The 27,933-nt window shown below is 38.3% G+C and overlaps 2 protein-coding genes across 4 annotated transcripts in view; one reads left to right on the plus strand and one right to left on the minus strand.

Moving 5' to 3' along the window:
- Positions 1-3,137, minus strand: part of LOC115209315 (aldehyde dehydrogenase, dimeric NADP-preferring) — a 65,088-nt gene extending 61,951 nt beyond the window's left edge. For both annotated transcript variants that reach the window (XR_004998364.1, XM_029777658.2), the window contains exon 1: positions 2,974-3,137. Coding sequence is in view for 1 of the 2 variants with exons in the window: in XM_029777658.2 (XP_029633518.1) it covers positions 2,974-2,991 (18 nt within the window). In the remaining variant the exon portion in view is untranslated. The remainder of the gene's footprint in view (positions 1-2,973) is intronic.
- A 19,304-nt stretch (positions 3,138-22,441) lies between these two features.
- LOC115209545 (aldehyde dehydrogenase family 3 member B1-like) overlaps positions 22,442-27,933 on the plus strand; it is a 37,664-nt gene continuing 32,172 nt past the window's right edge. The window contains exon 1 of one of the 2 annotated variants that reach the window (XM_036501434.1): positions 22,442-22,779. In XM_036501434.1, coding sequence (XP_036357327.1) covers positions 22,738-22,779 — 42 coding nt within the window. In that variant the 5' untranslated portion in view covers positions 22,442-22,737. Of the gene's footprint in view, positions 22,780-25,977; positions 25,997-27,933 lie in introns of those variants that run through there. The other variant, XM_036501435.1, reaches the window with a different exon arrangement.

Consider the following 27,933-nt stretch of genomic DNA (forward strand, 5'->3'; position numbering starts at 1 on the left):
ACATGTTGACTGTATCCAAAAACGGTCTGCTCAACCGATTGGCATGGAGTTGCTTAGCCAAAGCATATTGATATAGGTGATGGATGACAAGACATTTTAAAACATAACCAGGCAACAGAATAAAATAAATGCAATATATCCTATATCGTCTCTCGATACAATTGTGTTTCTAGCTATCCGATATTCTTAGAAATATGTGGGTATGTGTCATCATTAGCAGAGTTACCAAGTGAGTTGTATGAGAATTTTACTGTTTATACACAACATAATTTAGAAACTGGAGATATAAAGAAGCAGTTGAAACATTGAAAAAATATATATATATACTTGATTTGCTTTATAAGAAACTCTATAAGTGGGATTTTAAATTATTTAATGGAAATGAGTTGCTATAGTATTATTATAATGGAATAATAACTGTGAAGCATTGTGTAAAATATATTGTATAAAAGATCGTGGATCGTGGGTAAGGCCAAAACAATGTGAGGTAAATGCAAGGTAAATCACAAGAAAACAGATATTGAATACAAAGTAAGTCTACATTAATTTACATATTTGTTTTCTTGTGATTTACTTTGCATTTACTTTGCATTGTTTTGGCCTTACCCAAGATCTATCATACAATAGCATTAATAATTATAAGAATAATACTTCAGTTATTAAATACATTAGTGGCAATAAAAGTTTGGTATAAATATGTAGTTTTACTGATAAAGACATCACATGTTCATTTAATTTTATGAAAAACTCATTACTAGAAGCACAATCATAGCTGAAAAAGATATACAATGTATTATACATACATACATACTGTGTATATATATATATCACTCCTTTCTTCCAAGTAATCTAATGCTCTTAGCTTAGTTTTTCCTTGGGGCTGACCAGATTGGAGCAATCTCGAGTATGACCAGCTGAAATTGCAAAGATAATCTGGAACTCGACTGAGGAAAGAAAACTTCGAATATTTTATGAATTGTAGAGATATAACCAATTTATTGCAGATACATTTTAAGAACAAAATCTTATATGGACCCCGAAGGGCCATATGGACTTCTGAGAGCCATATTGACCCCAGTTGAGAGCCACTGCTCTACACCAAGGAATCTGTTCTGCTCTGGACTCTTTATTTCATAGTTTATTCCTCCTTCCTCCTTATTCTTCCAGCATAAAGCTCCCCTTCACCATGCAGGGTTCATAGTCCTGTAAGTGGCATAGCAACCTCAATAATGCTGGTGACATGAAAAGCATTAAGTAAAGAAGCTGGTATTAGGTAGGACATCCAACTGTTGAAATTACTCCAAACAAACTCTGGGACACAATACAATCCTTGGCCCCATCAAATTCTGTCAAGCCATCCAACCCATGCTAGCATGGAACAAGGGCATTAAATGGTGATGTATATATATTTGTGTGTGTGTGTGTGTGTGTGTGTGTGTGTGTGTGTGTGTGTGTGTGTGTGTGTGTGTGCGTGCACCTGTGTTCAAACTTAATTTATGTCAACTTCTTAAACTTTAGTTTTTAGTATTAAGAATACAACCTAACTTGTTTGCAATGGATGTTTATTGAAAAATGTAGAAATTGAAAGACTGCATCCATATATAATCTCTCAACTGTTGTTGTTATGGTGATAGTTTGTTGAACTCATAGGTACATATTTTTCTGTATTTTTGAGTGCCTAATTGAACATGTACCTTATGAAATGTACCAATACTATCCCACAGAGACCTTTGAACTCCCTTTTTTGCCTTCATGCATCATACTGGGATGATTTTAGATATGTCTGGAAGTATTGGTAAAGATTCATTGGGAAATTGCTGAGGTGTTTCAGGAAAAATATATAGTGGCGAGCTGGCAGAAACGTTAGCATGTCGGGCGAAATGCTTAGCGGTATTTCGTCTGTCGTTACGTTGTGAGTTGAAATTCCGCCGAGGTCGACTTTGCCTTTCATCCTTTCAGGGTCGATAAATAAAGCACCAGTTTCGCACTGGGGTTGATGTAATCGACTTAATCCCTTTGTCTGTCCTTGTTTGTCCCCTCTATGTTTAGCCCCTTGTGGGCAGTAAAGAAATAAATATATAATCATTCATTCAATCATGTATTCTTTCATCCATTAACATCCATCTTTCCACACTTACATGAATTGGACAGGGACTTGTCTAAGGGAGCATTTTATTGCTGATACCCTTCTTGTTACCAACCCAAACCTGTTTTTCAAGTAAGGGATTTTAAAAAATTTTGTTTGTCTTTTAAAGGACAGGGGTATTAATTTTATTGTTAACAAGAAATGTAAACATCATATCACTATTCCACTCAGATAGTGATAAGTGAAGCTATAGAATGTCAACATTTTCACACACGTGTGTGTGTGCATGAAACACGCACACACACAGTCACACACACTGTCATATGTATGGTACAAACATATATGCATACATAGATACATACATACCATGTATGTTTGTTACTGTATGTAAATATGTATGTACGTATGTATGTATGTACGTAAGTACTTATGTATGTATGTATATATGTATGTACATAAGTACTTATGTATGTATGTATGTATTTATGTATGTATGTATGTATGTGTGTATGTATGTATGTACTTATGTTTATCTGTATGTATGTATGTATGTATGTATGTATATATGTATGTATGTGTGTATGTAAGTATGTATGTATATATGTATGTATGTATGTATGTATGTATGTATGTATGTATGTATGTATGTAAGTATGTATGTATGTAAGTATGTATGTATGTATGTATACACACACATACATATATGTTTCTAAAAACATGTTATAAACTAAATACTTCCAGACCCGACCATAATAATTAATAAACTTCCGGACTTCTAGTACTGTGAGCACGGGGTAAATGGTTATGTTGATGATGACAATAATGATGGTGATGAGGATGAAGACTTGAATGATAATTATGAGAAGGAACAGTAGATGTTCACTTACTTTGCTGGCATCAGTCATGTTTAAGGGAAACAATTTTGTAGACACGGATAATGAGACAATCAGCCGGCTTCGTTTGGTCTGAATCTAACCTCTGTAGATAATGAACAGCAATGAAAATTTATTACTAACCTATATATATACCTGTGTGTGTGTGTGTGTGTGTGTGTGTGTGTGTGTGTGTGTGTGTGTGTGTGCGTGCGCGCGTGCGTGCATGTGTGTGTGTGTTTGTGCAACCTTGTGTGTGTAAGTGACTGTATGAGTATATATATTTATCTACATCAGTTTGTGCATATACTTTCATTTATTTCTACATACAAGTATCTAAAAATGTATGCGTGTGTGTGTGTGTGCACTGGTGTGTGTGTATGTGACTCTGTGTGTGTGTGTTTATGTTGGCATATTTATAAATTTCTATTTGTGCCTGTGTGAGTGATAAAATGTAAACAATGTTATCAGTTGACTGGTAGCAGTCGTGGGCAGCATCCTCAATGGTACTAAACAACATTAGCATCAGACATACTAATAGGATTTGACCTATATATTAGATTACAGATAAGATTAGGGATTATTGTCAAATCCAAATCACTTACTATCAACTTATAGAAGTCTGGTTATTCATGTGTACATGTTTACATCTATATAAACACACATGCACATGTGTGTGTGCATGTATGTGTATGTGTGTGTGTGCATGTGCGTGTGAATACGTATCATCATCATCATCATCATCATTTAGCGTCCGTTTTCCATGCTAGCATGGGTTGGACGGTTCAACTGGGGTCTGGGGAGCCCGAAGGCTGCACCAGGCCAGTCAGATCTGGCAGTGTTTCTACAGCTGGATGCCCTTCCTAACGCCAACCACTCCGAGAGTGTAGTGGGTGATTTTATGTGCCACCGACACAGGTGCCAGACGAGGCTGGCGAACGGCCACGCTCGGATGGTGTTTTTATGTGCCACCGACACAGGTGCCAGTCGAGGCTGGCAGACGGTCACGCTCGGATGGTGTTTTTATGTGCCACCGACACAGGTGCCAGATGAGGCTGGCGGACGGTCACGATCGGATGGTGTTTGTTACGTTTCCCCAAAGCACGGAGGCCAGTCTATGCGGTACTGGCTACGGCCACGTTCGGATGATTTTCTTGTGTGCCACCGGCACTGGTACCACAAAGATACAAATTCCATTGATGTTCATCTATTTTGATTTGTTTTGATTTGATTTTCACTTGCCTCAACAGGTCTTCACAAGTGTCACAAGAAGGAAGGTATGCACAGGTGGACTGACTACGTCCCAGGTAGGGGTCACGGGTTATGGCCTGACTAGTCTTGCCGGGTCTTTGGATGGTGTTTTTATGTGCCACCGACACAGGTGCCAGATGAGGCTGGCGAACGGCCACGATTGGATGGTGTTTGTTACGTGCCCACAACACGGAGGCCAGTCGATGCGGTACTGGCTACGGCCACGTTCGGATGGTTTTCTTGTGTGCCACCGGCACTGGTACCACAAAGATACAAATTCCATTGATGTTCATCTATTTTGATTTGATTTCATTTGATTTTCACTTGCCTCAACAGGTCTTCACAGGTCTTCACAAGTGTCACAGGAAGGAAGGAAGGTATGCACAGGTGGACTGACTACGTCCCAAGTAGGGGCCACGGGTTATGGCCTGACTAGTCTTGCCGGGTCTTCGGTTGGTGTTTTTATGTGCCACCGACACAGGTGCCAGATGAGGCTGGCAAACGGCCACGATCGGATGGTGTTTGTTATGTGCCCACGTCACAGAGGCCAGTCGATGCGGTACTGGCTACGGCCACGTTCGGATGGTTTTCTTGTGTGCCAACGGTACTGGTACCACAAAGATACAAATTCCATTGATGTTCATCTATTTTGATTTGGTTTGATTTGATTTGATTTGATTTTCACTTGCCTCAACAGGTCTACACAAGTGTCACACACTTGCCTCAACAGGTCTTCACAAGTGTCATAAGTAGGTGTCACACACTTGCCTCAACAGGTCTTCACAAGTGTCATAAGTAGGAAGGTATACACAGGTGGACTGACTACGTCGCTGGGTCTTCGGATGGTGTTTTTATGTGCCACCGACACAGGTGCCAGATGAGGCTGGCGAACGGCCACGATCAGATGGTGTTTGTTGTGCCCACAGCACGGAGGCCAGTCGATGCAGTACTGGCTACGGCCACGTTCGGATGGGTTTCTTGTGTGCCACCGGTACTGGAACCACAAAGATACAAATTCCATTGATGTTCATCTATTTTGATTTGGTTTGATTTTCACTTGCCTCAACAGGTCTTCACAAGTGTCACACACTTGCCTCAACAGGTCTCCACAAGTGTCACACACTTGCCTCTGCCTCAACAGGTCTTCACAAGTGTCACACACTTGCCTCAACAGGTCTTCACAAGTGTCATAAGAGGGAAGGTATGCACAGGTGGACTGACTACGTCGCCGGGTCTTCGGATGGTGTCTTTATGTGCCACCGACACAGGTGCCAGATGAGGCTGGCGAACGGCCACGATCGGATGGTGTTTGTTGTGCCCACAGCACGGAGGCCAGTCGATGCGGTACTGGCTACGGCCACGTTTGGGTGGTTTTCTTGTGTGCCACCGGCACTGGTACCACAAAGAATACAATTCCACTGATGTTCATCTATTTTGATTTGTTTTGATTTGATTTTCACTTGCCTCAACAGGTCTTCATAAGTGTCACAAGAAGGAAGGTATGCACAGGAGGACTGACTATGTCCCAGGTAGGGGCCACGGGTTATGGCCTGACTAGTCTTGCCGGGTCTTCTCACGCACAGCATACTTCCATAGGTCTCGGTCTCTAGACATTTCCTTAGTGAGACCTAAAGTTCGAAGGTCGTGCTTCACCACCTCGTCCCAGGTTTTCCTGGGTCTACCTCTTCCACAGGTTCCCTCAACTGCTAGGGTGTAGCACTTTTGCACACAACTATCTTCAGCCATTCTCATCACATGACCATACCAGCGCAAACGTCTCTCTTGCACACCACAACTGACGCTTCTTAGGTTCAACTTTTCTCTCAAGGAACTTACACTCTGACGATTATGAACACTGACATTACACATCCATCGGAGCATACTGGCTTCATTTCTTGCGAGCTTACGCATATCCTCAGCAGTCACGGCCCATGTTTCACTACCATGTAGCATGGCTGTACGTACACATGCATCATACAGTCTGCCTTTTACTCTGAGCGAGAGGCCTTTTGTCACCAGCAGGGGTAAGAGCTCTCTAAACTTTGCCCAGGCTATTCTTACTCTAGCAGTTACACTTTCAGCACACCCACCCCCGCTACTGACTTGGTCTCCTAGGTAGCGGAAGCTATCAACTACTTCTAGTTTGTCTCCCTGGAACGTGGCAGAAGTTGGTCTCTGCACATTTCCAGTGTTTATTGCTCCTGAGCATTTGCCACAGACAAAAACTATTTTCCTAGTTAGCCTTCCTTTGACATTGCTGCACCTCTTATGTGTCCATAGCTTACACTTGGTGCATCTTATAGAGTTTCTACCTACACCTTTTTTACAGATCGAGCAGGGCCATCTACCTGAAGGCGTATGTGATTGATCTACCTTCCTACTTATTAGGACTTTGGTTTTGGCTAGGTTGATTCTAAGGCCCTTCGATTCTAATCCTTGTTTCCACACCTGAAACTTCTCCTCCAGTTCTGATAGTGACTCAGCAATTAGAGCAAGGTCATCAGCATAGAGGAGCTCCCAGGGGCAACCTGTCTTGAATTCCTCCGTTATTGCCTGGAGGGCTATGATAAATAGGAGGGGACTGAGGACTGAACCTTGGTGGACCCCAACCTCTACCCGGAATTCTTCACTGTACTCGTTGCCAACCCTCACCTTACTAGCAGCGTCTCTGTACATGGCTTGCACAGCTCTCACCAACCATTCTTCTATCCCTAGTTTCCTCATTGACCACCAGATAAGGGATCGGGGGACCCTGTCAAAGGCTTTCTCCAAGTCAACAAAAGCCAGGTACAAGGGCTTATCTTTGGCTAGGTATTTCTCCTGCAGCTGTCTTACCAGGAATATAGCATCAGTAGTACTTTTCCCTGGCACGAACCCAAACTGCATATCATCTAAGCTAACTCTCTCTCTAATTAGTTGGGCTATAACCCTCTCCGTAACCTTCATTACCTGATCCAGCAGCTTGATGCCCCTGTAGTTATTTGTCTCTAGGGCGTCGCCTTTACCTTTGTAGCAGTTGACTATTATGCTGCTACACCAGTCATTGGGTATGACCCCCTCGTGTATCACCTGGTTAACTATACGGGGGTGACTAAGCTATAGCCGACACCACCAGATATTTTGAGCATCTCTGCAGTAATTCCTGATGGGCCTGGGGCTTTCCCTGTTTTCATGCTTCTAATTGCCTTATCTACTAAGGAACTGTTAACTCGGATTGCTGGTCCCTCTGTTGGGTCGACATTCGGCAGACTCTCTTTATCCCATTCATTTTCTTCATTCAGCAACCTATCATAGTGGCGTCTCCAATCTCGCCTCTCTCTTGCATCCTCATTAAGCGCAAGTGAACCGTCATCCTTGCGAACACATTTCTCTCCTACCACGTCACGATTCTCTCTCACACACTGTCTTGCAACACGAAATACCTCAAGTCTTTCATCCTCACGACGCAGGACATTGGCAAATTTTTCCTTATCTGCCTCCCCTCTGGCTAGATAGACCTGTCTCCTGGCTTCCCTTCTGGCAGACTGATACACTTCCCTGCTACCACCGTTCTTCCAGGCCTTCCAAGCCTGTTTCTTTTGTCTAATAGCCCTGTCAACAATATTGTTCCACCACCACGTTATTTTGGGTCTTAAGGGGACTTTGCACCAGCCACAGATCTGGTCAGCGGCTTTCAGCAGGTTGTCCCTCAGAAGCGTCCAGTTGTCTTCTACCCCATGCGTAGCTATACTCCCTTCCATTTCGTCTAAGGCTTCAACTAACATATCTCTAAATCTCTGTCCATTCGCAGGGTCTTTAAGCTTCCAGACCCTTCTTCTCCATGTTGGTCGTCTTCTAGTCGCCCTCTTAGTCCTGATCCTAAAGTCACTAACTACCAGTCTATGTTGTGGGGTGCATTCTTCACCTGGGAAGGTTTTGGCATTTATAAGCAGCCATCTTTCCCTTTTTCTGGCAAGGATGTAGTCGATTTGGCTAGTATGCCGGCCCGATCGGTAGGTGACCAGGTGGCTTGTCGGTTTCCTGAAGTTAGTGTTGCAAGTCATAAGACTATTCGCATCGCAGAACTCCAGCAGCCTGGTTCCCTCCTCGTTGCGGGAACCATAACCGTAGCCTCCATGCACGCCATGGAAGCCCCCAGCACATCGTCCAACATGCCCATTGAAGTCACCAGCCACAAAGAGAAGGTCCCTGTCGTTCGTCAATGATGTGGTCTGCAGTAGGGTGTCATAGAAACAGTCTTTCTGTCCATCAGGTAGCCCTGGCTGAGGGGCATAGGCCGATATAATAGTTGCTAAACTATGATGGAGCACTAATCTAATCTTAATTATTCTGTCACTTACTCTGACTACCTCGATTACCTTATCTACCCATTTTTCGGCGATAAGCATGCCCACACCCCCGACTCCGTCAGTATTCCCAGCCCAGAAAATCTTGTACCTCTGTCCTTTGCCTGTCTTAATTAATGAAATATATGTTCTACTTTTTTATTTCATTATCAGAAACTTTATCAGAAAAAGATAACAGTTTTTATACAGATAAATTATTCTAATTATTGAAAGAAATATTCGCTCGTTTAAAATACAGTAGGCTTACAAAGCTTCTACATCATTATCATCATCATCATTATTTTATGTCTGATTTCCATGCTGGTATTGGTAGGATGTTCAACAGGATTCAAAGAGCTGAAGGACAACATCTTCCTCCAAAATCTTATATTTAGCATAGTTTCTATGGTTGGATATTCTTTTTAACACTTTATAGAGTGTACCAGGAGCATTTTCATGGCACCATCACTATAAAGGTTACTTTGTCATCAGCAAGTTTAAAGAGCTTTCTCAATCCCTGCATTGTTGCTATTCAGAACAATTACCAAACACTTCATCATCATCATTTAACGTCCGTTCTCCATTCTAGCATGGGTTGGACAGTTTGACCGGGGATCTGGGAAGCCAGAAGGCTGCACCAGGCTCCAGTCTGATCTGGCAGTGTTTCTACAGCTGGATGCCCTTCCTAATGCCAACCACTCCGTGAGTGTAGTGGGTACTTTTTACGTGCCACCGGCACGGAAGCCAGTCAAGGCGGCACTGGCATCGGCCACATTCGGATGGTGCTTCTTACATGCCACGGACATGGAAGCCAGTCTAGACGGCGCTGGCATCAGCCACGTTCGGATGGTGAAGCAATATTACATGTAATTCATTAGAAAAAAAATCACCTTCCTAGTAAGAATTCAATCTGTTTGTGTACATGTTAGTTTATATCAACCTATCACAATGCGATGACATTTAACTTGTAAGACATTATTCTCTAACAATTCATGACTTCTATTAGAGATCTTTTACAGTTCATGTTTCATTAAAAATTTGGTTTACTTTCTGAAAACTGTTCTGAAACACAAACTATTTCACTAAGGCTTTTAGATCAGATCTCTGTTGGTAAATCCAATTAAGAACTCTCTTCTTTATTATCTTTATTATTTTGCAGTTCTGTTAAGTCATTAAATTTTCATTAGTGAAGGTTTCGTTTTTCAGCATGCAATAAATCCTGAATGCTACTAATATCAACTTCTTCAAATCCCATTGCTGGAGCTTTTTGTTTGAAGCTATTGTTGACATAGTTTCATTTCTATCTTATGATCTTTCTTAAATACATTTGGTCTCAATTTCTTTACAAATACCAATGCAATATATAAGTTCAACTTTTTTCAAGGTGTCTTTAATATTTTTTATTATTTGCATTTTGTTTGGGAGGGTCATTATGCCAATAATAAACACATCCACTGGTTCTATTAACTAATTGATTGTTTGATTAATTGTTCACTCAACCAATTAGCTAAGTTCATCAGAGTCCTTTTATTGCCATTCATGACCTCATCAATGACATGTTCTTGAGTCATGAATAGTGATGAAAGGAACCTGATGAACCTATTTGAGTGATTAATTAAACATGTGATTAGTTAATTGCTCAAATTGTTAACTAGTTGACTAATAATAATAATAAAAAAAAAGTGAAACAGAACCAGTGCATGTATTAATGGGATTATGATCCCTGACTGAAACAGAACAAAATCTGTTTCAACAGACTTTTTCACATCTTGAATCTTGCAAACCAAATACAAGCACAAAATAATGTGAATTTCCCAGAATTCTTGAATGGATTCATGTTTATTATCAATTATTGTTAGTGACTGCCTTAAAGTTCTTCTAAGATAATATGTCTGAAAAATGGAAATAATTCTATGGTCTATAGGCTGTAATAGTAAAGTTGTGTTTGTTGAAATGGAAGTAATTTCGTGGAGATGTATCTACATAGTAAGTGTTTTGATCTAAGATCATGTGCTGAAACTAAAGTGATTGTAGTGTGGAAGACATTAGTTAGCCATCCAGAAACACACAAAAGCTGTCATCATATTACAAATACATGTTTAAGTGAAATTGACAGTCTTTGTGTTTCTGAATGGCTAATTTATGTCTTCCATGCTGCTATCACCAAATTAATTTCAGTTGGTATGAATGTTTGGAGGTAGTAAAGATTATAACGATTACCAGAAGCATAGTTGTGGTACACCTGAGCACTGTATACAATAATTTCATTATTATTATTCAAAAGCCTAAGTGCCTTGACTTCATAGGATCAGGAACAGGGGTACAGGGAATGCAAGCACACCCACTGAAATTTTGTGTGGGTTATGAAAATTCTTTGAACATCCTAGATTGCACATGGGTTTGCATCCCCTTGGAAGATTTTTCTCCCATACTTATGCTTGAGCTTGAAATAATTCTTCTTAACATAAAGTTTGATTTGGTGGACATTAATGTTCAATGAGTCGTTCAGTACACAAATCTTGTAGAACTCAAGCTTTTCCATATAACTGGCAGATTAGATTTGGAAACACCTTTCATTACTGCTGGAATATCAAAAACAAACAATGGCTTAAATTTCAAGTCTACATTGACATTTGCTTCAAACAACAAAGCAAAACATTTAGCATAAAATAAAAGTTTAAGAGGGGAACTATTTTCAAAATAGCCGGCATTTGTCAATTTGTCCATATTAGAAGCTAAATTTAGTGAATAATTTTCACTTTCTATAACACCCTTTAATTAAACTAAAACTTCTGATGAAATCTGGCAGTCAGTACCCATGTTATTTAAGTGTTAAGTATTATGGAGATTAGACTGTTTCATGAAATTTTCAAACTCTCCAAGACACAACAAATACCTGAGTTGCTTTCTCAGCTTCTTGTTTCAACTGTTTAAATAAATCTAAATCCTTTTATTGGACAATGACTTGGAGAGGTGGTAGATAAGCAGTGACATACCATCCACCTAAACATTTTGCATCTCCATATTTGTCAGAATTTTACTGCACAACTATGTTAGTTTGGAAATATTACACTTGCTTAAACTTTTCATGGTAACTTTATTTTGTTAAATCAAATGGTAACTTTTATTTTGTTAGACTGATGAATTAAGATTTTTAAAGTTTGATGTCCAATTAAGGATTTTAAAAGTTTTTAGAAGTTTTAAAGTCCTAAAGATTCCACAATAATACTTTTCTCTTCCTTCTACTCTTTTTAGTAACTAAAACAACTGTGAATCCATGGAAAATGACTGAGTAAGCTCTTCTCTTCTCTCTCTCTCTCCTATACACACATAAAAAAACATAATCTCTAAGAGGCTAAATTGAGGGATGGACAAAAGGTGCACATAGAAAACTAACTTATTCCTATACAGCATCTAAGATGCAAATAGTATTATAAGAGAAGGGGTTAGTAGTAGTAGTAGTAGTAGTAGTAGTGGCTGCAGCAGTAGTAGTAGTAGTAGTGGTAGTAGTAGTGGTAGTAGTAGCAGCAGCAGCAGCAGCAGCAGCAGCAGAAGCAGTAGTAGTAGTAGTAGTAGTAGTAGTAGTAGTAGTAGTAGTAGTAGTAGTAGTAGCAGCAGCAGCAGCATTCTTTTGTGCATCCAGCATTTTCAAGGAATATACAGCATCAAATTCTTAGTACCACTGATATTTTCCAGATTTTGTGTAGATAGGTATGTGAGGAAGAATGGAGGAGCGTGCAGCAGGTGGAGATTGTGGGTGGTGGAAAGGTGAGTGTTGGGAAGTTAGGTTGTGGGGGAAATTGATAGGGGACAGATTATGTGTGTATGTGTTTGAGGTGGGGCATGGCCACAAAGGATGTGCCTGTATGTATGGCTATGATTTTACTTAGCTTGACATTCTTTCTCAAGCACGGCAAATTACTAGAAGTCTCAGTCCCTTGTCAACTCCACTGTGAGGTTCAACATCTGAAGTTCATTTCTGAACACTTCATCCCACATCTTCCTGAGTCTACCTCTTCCACAGTTGAGAGATCAGCATCTCTTTATACAACTGTCTTCATCCATACATATCACATGACTATACCTATTTCTTTATTACTCACAAGGGGCTAAACATAGAGGGGACAAACAAGGACAGACATAGGTATTAAGTCGATTACATCGACCCCAGTACGTAACTGGTACTTAATTTATCGACCCCGAAAGGATGAAAGGCAAAGTCGACCTCGGCGGAATTTGAACTCACAATGTAACGGCAGACGAAATACGGCTACGCATTTCGCCTGGCGTGCTAACGTTTCTGCCAGCTCGCTGCCTTAGACTATACCAGCACAGTATTCTCTCAAATACACTACATCTGATGCCTCTTATACACATTTATTTCTCTCAAAACATTTACACTCTGTTGTACATACACACTATCATTCCGCATCCAACAAAGTATGCTGGTTTTATTGCTTTCTCGCTTTCACATGTCCTTTGCAGTCACAGCCCATATTTTACTGCCATATAGCTTAGCTGTCCATACACAGGCATCATACAGTCTGCCTTTCACTCTGAGGGAGAGGCTCTTTGTTACCCACAAAGGTAAGATATCTCTGAAGTTTGCCCAACCAGCCCTTATTCAAACAATTATGCTTTCTGAGCATCCTCCCCTGCTACTAACTTGGTCACCCAGGTAATGGAAGCTATCTATACATGAAAATAAAAACTGTTAAAATCTCGCAACGTTTATTTATGTACATACATGTATTTGTGTGTACACATGTGTTGTCATGATATTGCATGATAGTTGTAAACATGGGTCACCATACAAGTGATGTCAGTTATTTCCATTTATTTCCTCTGTGAAAATTGTATCTGGTTGTGGGAAATATTATCTTGCTTGGAAATAGGTGATGGCTGCCAACAGGAGGGGCATCTAATGATAATGATAATGAAATTATTGTATACAGTGCTCAGGTGCAACACAACTTGTCAAAAGTGCGTATAAAGCATATGCAGTAATGAACAAATGTCTGGGAAGTGAACAATGTATGAGTCAGATATATGCTTGTGTGTGTATGGAGGGGAGAATCTCAGGAAGCATGGAAGTTTTGAAGGATGTAGTGCTCCGACAACTAACAACTGATTCTTCCAGAATTTACTTGTCCATAATGAAAAATATTCCTTCAGTACTGTTCTGACCTCATCTACAGAATTCATATTTTTTCCCTCCAAATGATTTTGAAGACTGGAATAAATGATAATCAAATGGAGCAATGTCCAGCGAATATGGTGGGTGGGGCATTGTTTCCCATTCAAACTGCTCCAGCCTTTGGAATGTAATCTTTGCTGTATGTGGCTGAGCATTATCCTGATGGAAGAACACCTTTTGTCTTGAAACCAAAGATGGTCATTTTGCTTCTAGTGCTTATGCTGTTCAAGCTACTCAAGCTACTCGTAATAGATCTCTTTTGTTATCATTTGGTTTGGTTTTAAAAGTTCAAAGTGGACTAAACGTTTCATATCCCACCAAACAAATAACAACACCTTACATGGGTGATGACCTTCTTTAGCCTGGGGTGCTGGTGTTTCTCCTTTCCCTACCCACTGTCTTTGGCACTTGACATTTTTATAGAGAACCCATTTCTCGTCACCAGTCACTATTCAGTCCAAAAAAGGTTCATTCATGAGACATGACAGCAAAGAAGAGCACACATTCACTCTCTGCACGTTATTAGACTCAGAAAGTTTCTGAGGAATCCATTGACCCAATTTGCTGACTTTTCCGATGGCATGCTGGTGTCAGTGAATGGTTGAATGACCAAATGCAAGCAGTTATGATGCGATTTTGTTCCACTAGGGTTTGCAGGGCATCCTCATTGAGCTCTACAGATCATCCAAGACGAGGCTCATTTTCTAGGCTGTAGTTTCTAGCTCAGAATTTCTGGAACCACCGTTGACACTGGTTTATGCTTATTGTCCGATGCCTATATACTATATTAATATTCCTCAAACTTTCTGTTGCTTTGTTACCTTTTTGTTACCTTTTTGAACTCATAAAGCAAAATATGCCAAATATGGTCCTTTTGTCACTTCCATTATAGTGTTGAAAAATAACTTGCACTAAGAAAGAGGACAAGGTAAAATTACTACCTGATTTTATACCAAGTTAATACAGGTAGTTTATCCTGTTCCCCTCTGACTTTTAATTCATGCAACTGAAAAAAAACGCATTATTTATGGGATGATACAATATATGGAAGCTTGTAAATGCTAAAATGCCACACGCGAGCTGATAATTTCTAGAGGAGAGAAGGACTAATCAATATATTTCTGAAAGCAGTTGATAAGAAAACATTTGCCATCTCACATATGTACAGTCATTAATAATATTTTTGTTTTGTTTTTAGTGTTTCTTTTTACCTATTTGCTTAATGTTTCCCACTTCCACAATATCATGGCCCTGCAGTTTCAGCTGTTGAAATGGTTATCTTTTTGTTTACTAGATTTACTAAATAAACATTTTGAGTTCAAATCTTTCCATAGTGGACTTTGCCTATCATCCTTTTTAACAGCTTTGGCAAAATAAGTAAATAGCAAGTATTGAAGTTGATTTAATCAAATCTTTTGTATCCTCCCCACAAAAATTCTGGCTTTGTGTCAATGTTAAAAATCTCATATTTTAACCTATTTTTAAGTTATATTAGTTTATTATCTCTCTTTCATTGAGCCACAATGCCAGTTTTTGTAGAGGAGTATTGATTGATTCAATTGATCCAAGTATATTACTGGTATTCACTTTACTAATTGATCCTGAAAAAAATGTTGTTTCTTTATCACTTATGTTTATATTCAGTTAAAGAAATTCCCAAGGTTACTAATAAGTGATTCTTAATCTATATAATGGGTTTATCCATTTTTTATTCTTAATAGGTTCTGTGCTTCTCTGAAAGGATAAAACATCTAATTAATGCTTAGTTTTTGCTCATAGAGGAAGCCATGACAACACTAGTGATGTAGAAACACCCATTATAGAGTCTGTCAAGTGTAAAGTAGATAAACATTCATCATTGAATGTTTCATTCATCACTGAAATAGATTCTCTGAGACTACTTTCAGGCTGCTCATAATACTTTCTACAAAAGGCACAAGGCCTGAAATTTTGGTGGGGAGGGGACCAGTCGATTACATTGACCCCAGGGATTCACTGGTACTTAATTTATAGACTCTGAAAAGATGAAAGGCAAAGTTGACCTTGGTGGAAATTGAACTCAGAATGTAAAGATGGACGAAATGCTGCTAAGCATTTTACCTGGCATGCTAATGGTTCTGCCAGTTTGTGGCCTTCAGGCTGCTCAATAAAAAATTAGGAATCTGTAGCATTTTTTTCTTAGTTATAAATTATGCAGAGAAAAATATAAAAGAAGTCTAGCTGATAATTGGAGCTTTGCAAAGATTATAAAGAAATGAAGCTCAAATATTCTGATGGATATGTAACATTGGTGGGCATAAATATCAAAAGGTGGATCACTTTCTCTTAGGCAAACAATTTACTATAGTAACTTATCTGAAATCTATAGCTTATATGTTTGATATAAAGAATTTAAAATGTACCAAAATCCTGAAAAATTGCCATGACTTGTGTATCTTGACTCTTGATAAAGCATCTACACATAATCAAACTAACGAACCTCCTATGGACTTTGTACCACATTGTTCTACTCACATTAGAATGTAAATTGAAGGATGTTTCTACACTAAAGAGAAAGGTATTTTGAGATACTGTTTTAATACTCATGTGTATTTTTGCATTTTGTAAGGAGAAGAATGCAATAATTCTGTGCTGTTATAATTAACAACAGAAATGGATGAATCTCCATGGCATTCTACTGCTGTTGCTGTGGCTGCTATAAATAATTTATAAATTACTGTCTCTAATAGATCTGTCAGTAGAAATCATTAGAACTTCAAATGAATTAAAGCCTACTTTAAATTGACTTTCTTTTTTGATTATTCTTACTTTAATGACATAGATAGATGTACAACAATGTAAAAATATGGTTAACCAATTTGGACAAGTTGGTGGGCTTGTAGCTCTGCACCTGGAAAGGCAAATCCATGCTTATGTAAAGCTCTGGACAAATGGTGCATGTAGAGTTTGGTTTGATGTGGACCTTCAGTTGGATGGAAATTAGAATGAGGTTATGTGCAGGTGAAGTAGAATTGGGAGTTGTCTCACACAAAAATTGATGGAGAGGAAACTATCCAGAGAAGATAGTGCAAAGAGAGTGAACATATACATTACCTCCATTAATTATTGCCACCTTACTATCACACCTTCCTTTACCCAAAAAGGAAAGGCAGTTTTCTTCTGTCTAGTGGTTATAGCTAAAGAGGTTGTGACAAAAGGGTCTAAGGTCTTAGACCTTGCTCTCATCAACTTTTTCAGGTTCCATTTATAAAAGATGGATCAAGAGAAGAAGTTGACAGCTACTGTTACATAGGAGTCATAATTAACCAGGAAGGTGGTCTCTCAGAATGTATAATGGTCAGCATAAGGACAAGCTGGAAAAGTTCAAGGAACTATTACTGCCTCTATCAACAAATGTTTTTTCTCTAAGAGTGAAGGGCAGATTGCATGATGCTTGTATTAGAACTGCAATGTTGCACATTAGTGAAACAAAACTGCAGATGCAGAAGATTTGCAAAGATTATAAAGAAATGAAGCTCAAATATTCTGATGGATATGTAACATTGGTGGGCATAAATATCAAAATACAAATGAGTTATGTCAAAAAGGGGGCATAAGAGAAATCAGATGTAGTGTGCAAGAGAGGAGGCTGTGCTGGTATAGGCATGTGATGTGTATGGAGAATGACAGCTGTATAAAGATGTGCCAAAGTACTCCAAATTAATGAAACCTCTGGAAGTGGGAAGATTAAGGAAGACTTGAGATGAAGTAGTGAAGGCTCACTTAGAAGATGCTGTATCTCACAGAATAGACAGTGCACTACACAAGACCCATCCATCCATAACAGAACACAGCTTAAAAGAAGGGTAGTGTATAAGGATTGTTTTTACCATACCCCTCTCCAAAACTAATATCTATTTTACAACTCTGTTACTCTCACTACAACCACTCTATCACAAATTATAAATCTGTTCCTCTCATCTCACTTAACGTCCCTCATTACTTTGCCTAGAATTATCACATGCTCTCTCTTCTATTCTCACTCAGTTACAGGAGCCACTTTGAGCCGTTAGTCTTGCAAGTTATGAGATTCATTTTGCTAGATATGGTACTACATAAAAGACACCCGGTACAACTCTGTATCCATGTAGCCATGCCCCACAACATATCCTCCTAATATTCCCTCCCTCTACCTCTGCTCACTCACTGCACTCTTCATTTGCAATCTCGTGAACTTACCTATCCACCCACTCACCCTCTCCAATCCCTAGTCCACTTCACTATATACATCTCCCTGTAACTTAGAGGTATGCTCTCAACACCATCTTATCATCACTGTCTTCTTTCTCTCCTCTCTCCCTCCCTCTCTCTCTCTTTCTCTCCTCTCTCCCTCCCTCTCCCTCTCTTTCTCTCTTCACCTGAAACAACCATGTTTCCCCTATAATGCAAGAGCCTTTTTTGCTGTCCCTCTGTACTACCCCCTCAGTTGCAGGGTCTTGTCTTGCAAGTTACTTGGTGACCTCACTGCTGCTAGTTCCTCATAATAAGCGCTCAGACCACTCTGTGAAGTGGTTGACATTAGGAAGGGCATCCAATAGTAGAGACCATCCCAAAGCATTCTGTATGGCTTGGTGCAGTCTTCCAACTTGCCAATTCCTATGGGAACCATCCAACCCATGCCAACATGGAAAATGGACATTAAATGATAATGATGATGATGATGATGCATGTGTGTGTATAGTTGAATATGTATATGTATACATATATCCCCTTTTGCTGCACATTTTATATGAATGCACTGAGTTTAGTGGAAAATGAATGGATGGATGGATGGATGGATGGATGGATGGATGGATGATGGATGGATGGATGGACGGACGGATGGACGGATGGACGGACGGACAGAAGAAGAAGAAGAATATTTGTCAGACAAAATGCTTAGGGGTATTTCTTCTAGTTCTTTATCTTCTGATTTCAAATTCCATCAAGATTAGCTTTCTCTTTCATCCTTTTGGGCTTGATAAAATAAGTACCCAGCAAATACTGGTGTCAATGTAATTAACTAAGCCCTCTCCTCAAAATTTCAGGCCTTGTGCCAACATTTGAAATGAGTGCCACCAAGTAGAGCTACCCAAGATGCAAGCAGCGCGACAAAACTGTACTGCATGCACTGGTGTAGTGTTCAAGTATTGCTGACTTGTGGAGTTGTATATCACACAGCAGTTATTGCCTGGAGTACTGAAGCCATCGTAAAGATTGCCCCACCATTCACCTTTAACAAGGCAAGACAGACAGTGTCCATCTGTCTTGTACTCTTTACTCTTTTACTCTTTTATTTGTTTCAGTCATTTGATTGTGGCCATGCTGGGGCACTGCCTTTAGTCAAGCAAATCGACCCCAGGACTTAATTCTTTGTAAGTCTAGTACTATTCTATTGGTCTCTTTTGCTGAACTGCTAAGTTACGGGGATGTAAACACATCAGCATCGGTTGTCATGCAATGTTGGGGGGACAAACACAGACACACAAACATACACACACACACACACATATATGCATATATATGACGGGCTTCTTTCAGTTTCCATCTACCAAATCCACTCACAAAGCCTTGGTCAATCCGAGGCTATAGTAGAAAACACTTGCCCAAGGTGCCACGCAGTGGGACTGAACCCGGAACCATGTGGTTGGTATTATTATTATTATTATTATTATTGAGTGAGAGAGCAGTGCAGTGAGACTGGGGTAAAATATACGAAGCCCAATATACCCATCATGACTACCCATCTGATAAGGGTACACTAGGCACATGCATCACAACCATATGTGCACGACATGGTGATCTCATATCAAGATAAACAGCACATGGCCTTGCAGGTGGGGCCCAGTTAGAATTTTCTTCAGGTTGAGTAGCCCATCCCGCTCAAACGGTCCCTGAATAAGGGTTGTTTAAGGATGTTGAAAGAACCACCCATGTTTCCAGAGGTGAACTATTCAAACCCCAAAGAATCCCTCTCAACACATGGCTATGATGCTCCCCCACTACTTCTGCTCGTGATCAGAGATGCACATATCGTCAGCCACTAAGGGACATGCTCAACTGGTTATGGTCAAACAACTGACAAGCAAATCTGTGGTATTGAGCAGAATATTTGCTGTAGCCCATCTTTTATACCAAGACAAAACAATGTACATGATAACACTTCCAATCAGTTAATATCATTATTATTATTATTATTACTTTTTTTTTCTTCTTTCAAATTTTCTTCCATTTCTTGCCGAGTGTCTTCCCGACTCCTAGGGCAAAGAAACTCATAGTATATATTGGTAGGCCATTAAACCAAACTCAGTAGTTCGTTCATTTTTTTTTTTCTTTTTTTTTTTTTTTTAAAGTTAAATTAAACTGTAAGAGTTTGCGGTGTGTCTCTCTTGAGATGGCCTACCTAATGCATAGTAATAAGCGTATATTACTTCTTTATACTCTTCTCGGGTCCATTTGTTCCGCTTACATTTTTCTTTCTGTGGTGGTTGTGGTGGTGAACTTGGAGGGCTCGAGTTGGGGGATTTCCCGTTCAAGTGACCATCCATGTCCGTATTCGGAGAAGAGTTTGTGCCAGTTGATGACTTTTCGATCCCAGGCTGGCTCTTCCCTGGGGGACGCGCTTCCAGATTAACCATAGGGCAAGCGATTTGGTATACTGATTTAGTTTTCCTTTTAGTTTCCAAAAACATTTTGGTGCTACGATAATGTTATCATTTTTTAGCTTTGATTGGCTCGTGGGGAGACGGCCATCATTGCCGTTATTATTATTATTATTATTATTTATTATTATGAAAGCCTCTCAGTTCTTAATTACCATTTATTTTTCACTGGAAAGCAGGCAACAACAAATCACCAAAGGTCTCACATAGTGCCTTCTCCTGTGACTCAAAGAGACAATACTCTCCTTAGAATGTGAGCTATACCCAACAATGCTGTCTTCTGGATCACCTCGAGTCTGACAACAGTTCCAATATTCTTAATATGTTTTTCAAAGCCCTTGAAAACTACTCCTAATGCTCCAATTACCACCAGTATCACCATTACTTACCTCACGCCCCATAACTTTCCTATCTCATTCCACAGCGGCTGGTATTTCTCAGTCTTTTCTGTTTACTTACATTTTACTCTTGAATCACCTGGTATTGCAACATCTATTATCTTTACTTCTTTTTCATCTTTATGGATAAGCACGATATCTGGCTGGCTTGCCTCTATGACTTGGTTGCACTGCATGTTAAAATCCCAGAGTATTTTGTAATGTTTGTTTTTCATTAATCCCTCTGGCTTGTGTTCAGACCATTGTTCAGCTCTCTTGAGGTTTGCTTTACTGCACAACAGCCAGTAAACATATCTGGCCACATTGTTGTGTCTCCTTTTATATTCACGTTGTGTGAGCTTACAGCACTCACTAACAATATGCTTTATACTTTCTCTCTTCTTAGAGTACATCCTACACTGTGGCGAGTCAGTGCATTTATCAATGTGATATTTGGAGTAGTTTGGTCTGAGAACTTGTTCTTGAGCGCTGCACACTAATGCTTCACTGGGCCCTTTTAAGTCTCCTTTCTGCAGCCATTGCCAGGTTCTATTCCAATCAATCTCATCCTTATTCTTCAAGAACTGACAGCGCAATGTTTTGTCCTGCCAAATCTTCATCTACTCTCTCTGGTCTTTTTTAATTTTAATTGGATCTATGGCTTTGTTCACTTTTAAGGTTCCCTGCATTTTCACTGCTTCAATCATTTCTTCTTTACTTCCCTTGATATACCAAGCCAGGCTAATCTCCCCTTCCCTTACACAACCTTCACAACACAATAATCCCCGTCCTCCCTCCCTCCTCTTTACATACAATCTTGACACATCACTCTTGGAGTGTAGTTCCTTGTTTATTGTCATTAATTTACGTGTTCTCCAGTCTATCTCTTGTAATTCATGCTTCTTCCAAGATACTATTCCTGCCCCATATCTCATCAAAGCAACAGCCCATGTGTTAATTGCTCTAATCTTATAGTGGCCATTTAGCTTCGATTGGAGAACAAACTGAGTTCTTCTCAAAAACTCTTTCCTGTACATTTCTTTCATCTTATGTTCATTCATCTTATCTCTTTCAATGATACCTAGGTACTTATATCCTTCCCCTCCAACTTCCTTCGTAGTTTCACCACTTTCCAGCTTGATCCCATGGCTGCTATTGATTTTCCCCCTTTTGAGAATTATTATTATTATTATTGTTGTTGTTGTTATCATTATTGTTTACTACTACTACTACTACTACTACTACTACTACTACTACTACTACTACTACTACTACTAATAATAATAATAATAATAATAATAATAATAATAATAATAATAATTAATAATAATTAATAATAAATAATAATAATATCAGCCGCAGCAGCAGCAGCAGCAGAAAAAGAAATCAACATAATATGCTTTCTGAAATTTCATACTTCATTATTTCAATGTCTCTATTAACCTGTGTCTATACTGTCAGGTGTTGGGTAGGAGGGAAGCATTGATTAGTTGTATGTGTTTCTAACATACACTCTTTCACAGAACAATTTCTGACAGTTATTTGGAGTGAATTACTTACTGATTCATTTATTCACAAGAGTATATTCACAATGAGTAATTAAGTAATTGAGTAGGATCCCACTGACCAATTTACAATGTTTAGTCACATGATACATTTTGCATGTCAACAAGAACTTCCAAATGAGTTGAATGAGACAACCAAGTCAGACAGGAGAAAGTACAGATATATATATACAAACAAATATACTTATGTATGTATGTGTATGTATGAGGATCTGTACAACCAGCACATTTTTACCAGAATCTTGGTAGGAAAAACAGTTACCTTAATCATGAATTTAAGCTGCTCAAAACCACCATAAAAATAATTCTGGCATTTTGTGTAAAGGATTTTGTTTTATTGGTCTACTGTTCACAGTAACTATTTTGGATTTGTAGTGTATCATTATGAATAATATGATGAATAATACCAACATGGCAGCTACTGAAGTAAGTACTAATATATTAACCCATAATATTTTCATCAATAATCCTAAACACTGTTTGAATATTTTCTTCCTCAGTGAATACTTATTTGTAATGTAGGACTCTAACTAAAAGAAATATTAATGTAACAGCTTTTTCACTACACTAGAATTATATTTTAAAACATTTGTAGATATATTTAAATCAACTTTTTCACCTATTTAATATAATGAAATTATTGTATACAGTGCTCAGGTGCACCAACTTGTCAAAATTGCATATAAAGCATATGCAGTAATGTACAAATGTCTGGGAAGTGAACAGTGTATGAGTCAGATACATGCTTGCGTGTGTATGGAGGGAAGAAAATCAGGTGTAGTGTTGGCAAATCTCAGGAAGCATGGAAGTTTTGAAGGATGCAGTGCTCCGACAACTAACAACTGATGCTGGCAGTTTGTTCCATACTTCAGCAACTCTTAGCATGAAAAAATGTTTCCAAAAGTCATGGGAGCTGTGCTGTTTTCTGACTTTGTAAACATGTCCACTGGTGTTAGACAGGTGGAGTTTGAAAAGGTGCTGAGTTATTGTTAGTAAGATGGTTAATAATTTTATGGGTGTCTGCCAAATCAGCTGCCAGATGTCGGAGTTTCAATGTATCCATGCCCAGGGAAGTAAGGCATTCAGAATATGGCAAATGCCTGATGGAGGGTAAAAAAAAGAAGATTTTGGACATGTGGCCCTAGATACACTCTGAGAAAAAAAGACATGTTTGAAGTGTCTGATTTTTAAATATGTGCCTAAATAACAATAGCAATTTTGAGTCTGGAAATAGATATAGAACCAAATAAATTTGAAATCAAACTATGATATCCATGCCTTTTTGGCAACATATGTAAAATATGTAAGCATTGGTTTTAAAGGCAGAGGCTATGATTTCAGTTAAGTTCATAATAGTGAAGTCGTTTCACTTCTAATTCACTAAATGTGAGAATGCAGAAAATTGGGATTTCTGTATAGAATTTGCTGAAAAAAAGACTCAAAGAATATTAATAAATTCTCTTTCAAGAGCTGACCAGATAGAAAAACTACACTATGCTACTCTGTTTTGGCAGGGTTTTTATGGCTCCACATACACACACACACACACACACCACACACACACACACACACACACACACACAGATGACAGAAGTAAATAGACACCCTTATAATCATTTAAATTTATTTAAATCTGAAATCATACATTCAAATTACTTATTAATTGTTATAATGTAAATATTTAATATTCAGTAGACATGCCCCTTGCATTTTTCAATTTTCTATTAGGCATCAGATGACAAACATTCTCTTGAGGGTTTTATGCAGTAATCTCAAAAGATCTGGCTTTGAAAATGCTTTCTTGTTCTTTTTATGAAGTGTTCTGTCCATTATGCCCCAGAGGTGTTCAATAGGGTTCATACCTGCTGACTGGCTTGACTATGGAAACTTTTTAATGCCATTCTCATCCAACAAATCTTGGATAATTTCAGCTGTGTGACATGGAGCTTCAACTTCCATAAATAGTCTCCTTTAATCATTTCTCTACTGGAGAAGATTGGAAGGGGTCCTTTCTTCAATATGGACATAATTTATCTGAGTTTATTTTTCTCTCACACTCCACCAGCTCCAAATTGCTCCAAATTGCTCCCCAGACCATCACAATGTTTCATTGTTGGCTGTTATCTTTTCTTGTTAAATTCTTGATCACAGAGTTTCCAGACCCACACTTGACTGCTGTCAGAAAATACAGCAAATCTGGACTAACTGGAGAAAATGACAATGTTTCAAAATGACAGTGGCCTCTCCACCATCTCACCAGCCCAATCTTTTCTCCACTTGATATTGCTGCTCTGCCATAGTAATCAAGTTTGTGGAGATACCTGACAGCTGTCTGGGACTGACATCAACATGTTCTGCTATGTCAGATGTCTTGCAACAAGGATTATCCTCCACACTTCTCTTAACAAAGAGAAGGGTCCTGTCAGAGAGCCCTAGTCAACCTGGGTGGGGTGATGTGGACTCCTTCCCCTCTCTGGTGAATTGCACAATCACTCTGTTAACTGTAGAAAGTGGGATCCCAAGATTTTTTGTGATTTTATGCTATGTCCACCATCAGATTGACCCACAATATGGCCTCTTTGAAATTCAGACAGTTCCAAAGCTTCTTTTGTACATGCCATGATTAAACAGTCATATGTAGAACCTGAAACATAAAAACATCAATTGATAAAAAATATAAACCTTTACAAGTTAGAATAGACATAAAATGATGTTTTATGTGGTGTCTATTTACTTCTGTTATGTTTGTGAGTGTGTGTGTATATATATATATATATATATATATATAATATATATATATATATATATAAAACATTAATTGATTTTTATATTTCATACTATTTTATATTACAATTATTGAACAATACCATCATTTTTTACAGGTTTCTAACAGGCAAATATTTGGTTCACTGTATTTCTAAGTTACAAGAGCAGACATTTTCATCATCATTATCATCTTTTAATGTTCACTTTTTCATGCTTGCATGGGTTAAACAATATTTGTTGGCTGAGCCAGTGGCATGTAAAAGCACCCATTATACTCCCACAGTGATTGGCATTAGGAAGGGCATCTGGCCATAGAAATCATGCCAAATCAGGCTGGAGTCTGGTGCAGCCTCCCAGCTTACCACCCCTGGTCAAACCATCCAACCAATGCCAGCATAGACAACGGACTTTAAATGATGATGTAGATTCTCTGGCACCAGATGCCCTTCCTGATGCCAATCTTCACCTCTTTCCAAGCAAAGTAATATTTTCTCATGACCAGACATGTTTTCTTGAAAGACTAGAAACAGGGGACACTGCTTGAATGACAGTGAAGCTTGTTTACAACAATCATGTGATGTCAAGACAAGGAAACATAAACACATACACTCACACACACACTAGGCTTCCTTCAGTTTCTATCTGCCAAATCCACTCACAAAGTTTTGCTCAGCCTGGATTTATAGTAAAAAATCTCTTGCCCAGGTTGTCACAGAGAGGAAATGAACTCAAAACCAAGTGGTTGGGAAGCAAACGTCTTTACAACACAACCATACATGTGTCTTTATTATCAAGTAACTGATAAAAGGTCATTTATTTCTTTATACACTTACTGTCAGCATTCTGCACATCAAACATATGAACTACTTTGCAGCTGGTAAGAAATGATAAAATAATTCTAAAAATACAAATAAACTTATCAAAGTATATTTGCTGTAGATGATTTATAGACATTTATTTTTTACTAATAAAATAGCTTTCACATTTCTCTTTCAGTTGGATATATGTTTTAAGAAAATCATTATTAATCCATATGATTTAAAGATTTGGAGTTCTGTGACTTCTATAATAGATTTTTAATGATACAAACTTATTGATGAGTTTAAAAAGCAAAATTATTGAACAGTGTTAAAAAACAATAATTTTAAATTTCTTATTAATTTTCAATTCAAATAAAATAAAATCATGTGTATCTTAGTATGTATTTAGCTAGGATCCCCAATGTTACTTCTTGCAGTTGTAAATTTACAAAACTAAAACTTGCAAATGATTCTGAGCAAACACATCTGAAAAGACAGCTAAAGAAAATTTTCAATTTTGATGCATGATTAAACAGGTCTGCAAAATGGAACTTTTTGAAAATTGTTTTGATAATTTTAAGTTACTTTGTATTTTTTATTTATTTATTTATTTATTTTTATACCACTAATTCAAAATTTCAAAAGTACTTTTTCCCATTATCTAAGGTTTTCTCACAATTTAATGATAAAATATCCCATAATTTGTAGGTAAATCCACATATGATAGGACAAAATGAAACTAGTAAAAATTAACTTGGTACTTGACTTAGCAAAATAAAATGGCACAAATGCAACTGAAAGGTGAAGAAACCGATTTTACCAGGGTTTCATTCATGTTGTAGGTTCTCTTTCTCTTGGAAACCATGCCTGGAACTCTTTCACTTGTGAGCATTTGATGGACATTCACAACACATCATCCAGCAATAGTCGGTCATCATATTGACATTCCATTCTCCATGATATCTTCTTTCCATTTTCTTTATGTCTTGGGGAAACATTTTCCCTTGCTCCTCACTCAATTCCCCCAGATTTTCCAGAAAGAAATCCAAATGGGCATGTAGGAAATGAACTTTAATGCTCATTTTACACCCTAAGTCCTCAAAATTTTCCAGCATTCTTCTCACAATGTTTTTATAGTTTGGATCCTAGCAATTACCCAAGAAGTTCTTCTTTACATCTTTAAAACTAATCCATGCATCTTTTTCAGGATCACCAAGAAAGTTTTCAAAATTTTCATCTTTAATGAGTTTCTTTACACCTGGTCCTACAAATGCATTCTCTTCAACTTTGGTGTTTAACAGAACAAGAAACTTACTACACAAATACTTGAAGCCCGCTACAGCCAGTGGCAAAGCTTTTATGAATTGCATCATGAAGCCAAGTTTTATAGGTTTTATAAGTAGAGGATGTAAAAGAACTCTTTTTGGTTCATATTTCAAAGGATATTCTTTGTTCCTAGTGTAAGTGTATCCCAAGTTGCCCGTTCTCTTTTTTAGACCAGTGGAGGTTCCTTGCTTTACTGTTCATTCACACAAGAAGCAAGAAAATTTTGTGTAGCCTGACTGTTGTTAAAGCAACATGCAAATTATTTTCAAGTCACTACAAATCATCCACTTATGATCTTTGAATTTAATCTTGTGTAAGAGTGACACCAAATTTTCAAATGTTTCCTTCATGATCACTGAGTGTCCAACAAGGGTGGAAGCATATTTATTACCATTATGCAATAGAACAGCTTTAAGACTTCTTTATGAAGAGTCAGTAATGAGTCTCCATTCATCAGGGTTGTAACTTAAGCCAAACTTTCTTATTAGTCCTGATGGATCTGTACATTAAGCCAAATCATTTTCTTGAGCAAAATAAGGAACATATTCTCTTTTGTGGTTATGACACCAATAGAATGATGTGTGAGGAGCTAAAAGATACTTGGTTTTAAGTCTGGAGCCTAAAAGCTCTGTTGACTCCTTTGCTAGTGCTAAATCTTTCGCTAAATCATTTAATTCATACTGGTTGA

This window comes from Octopus sinensis, linkage group LG3 (genome assembly GCF_006345805.1).
Source record: "Octopus sinensis linkage group LG3, ASM634580v1, whole genome shotgun sequence".
NCBI lineage: Eukaryota > Metazoa > Mollusca > Cephalopoda > Octopoda > Octopodidae > Octopus > Octopus sinensis.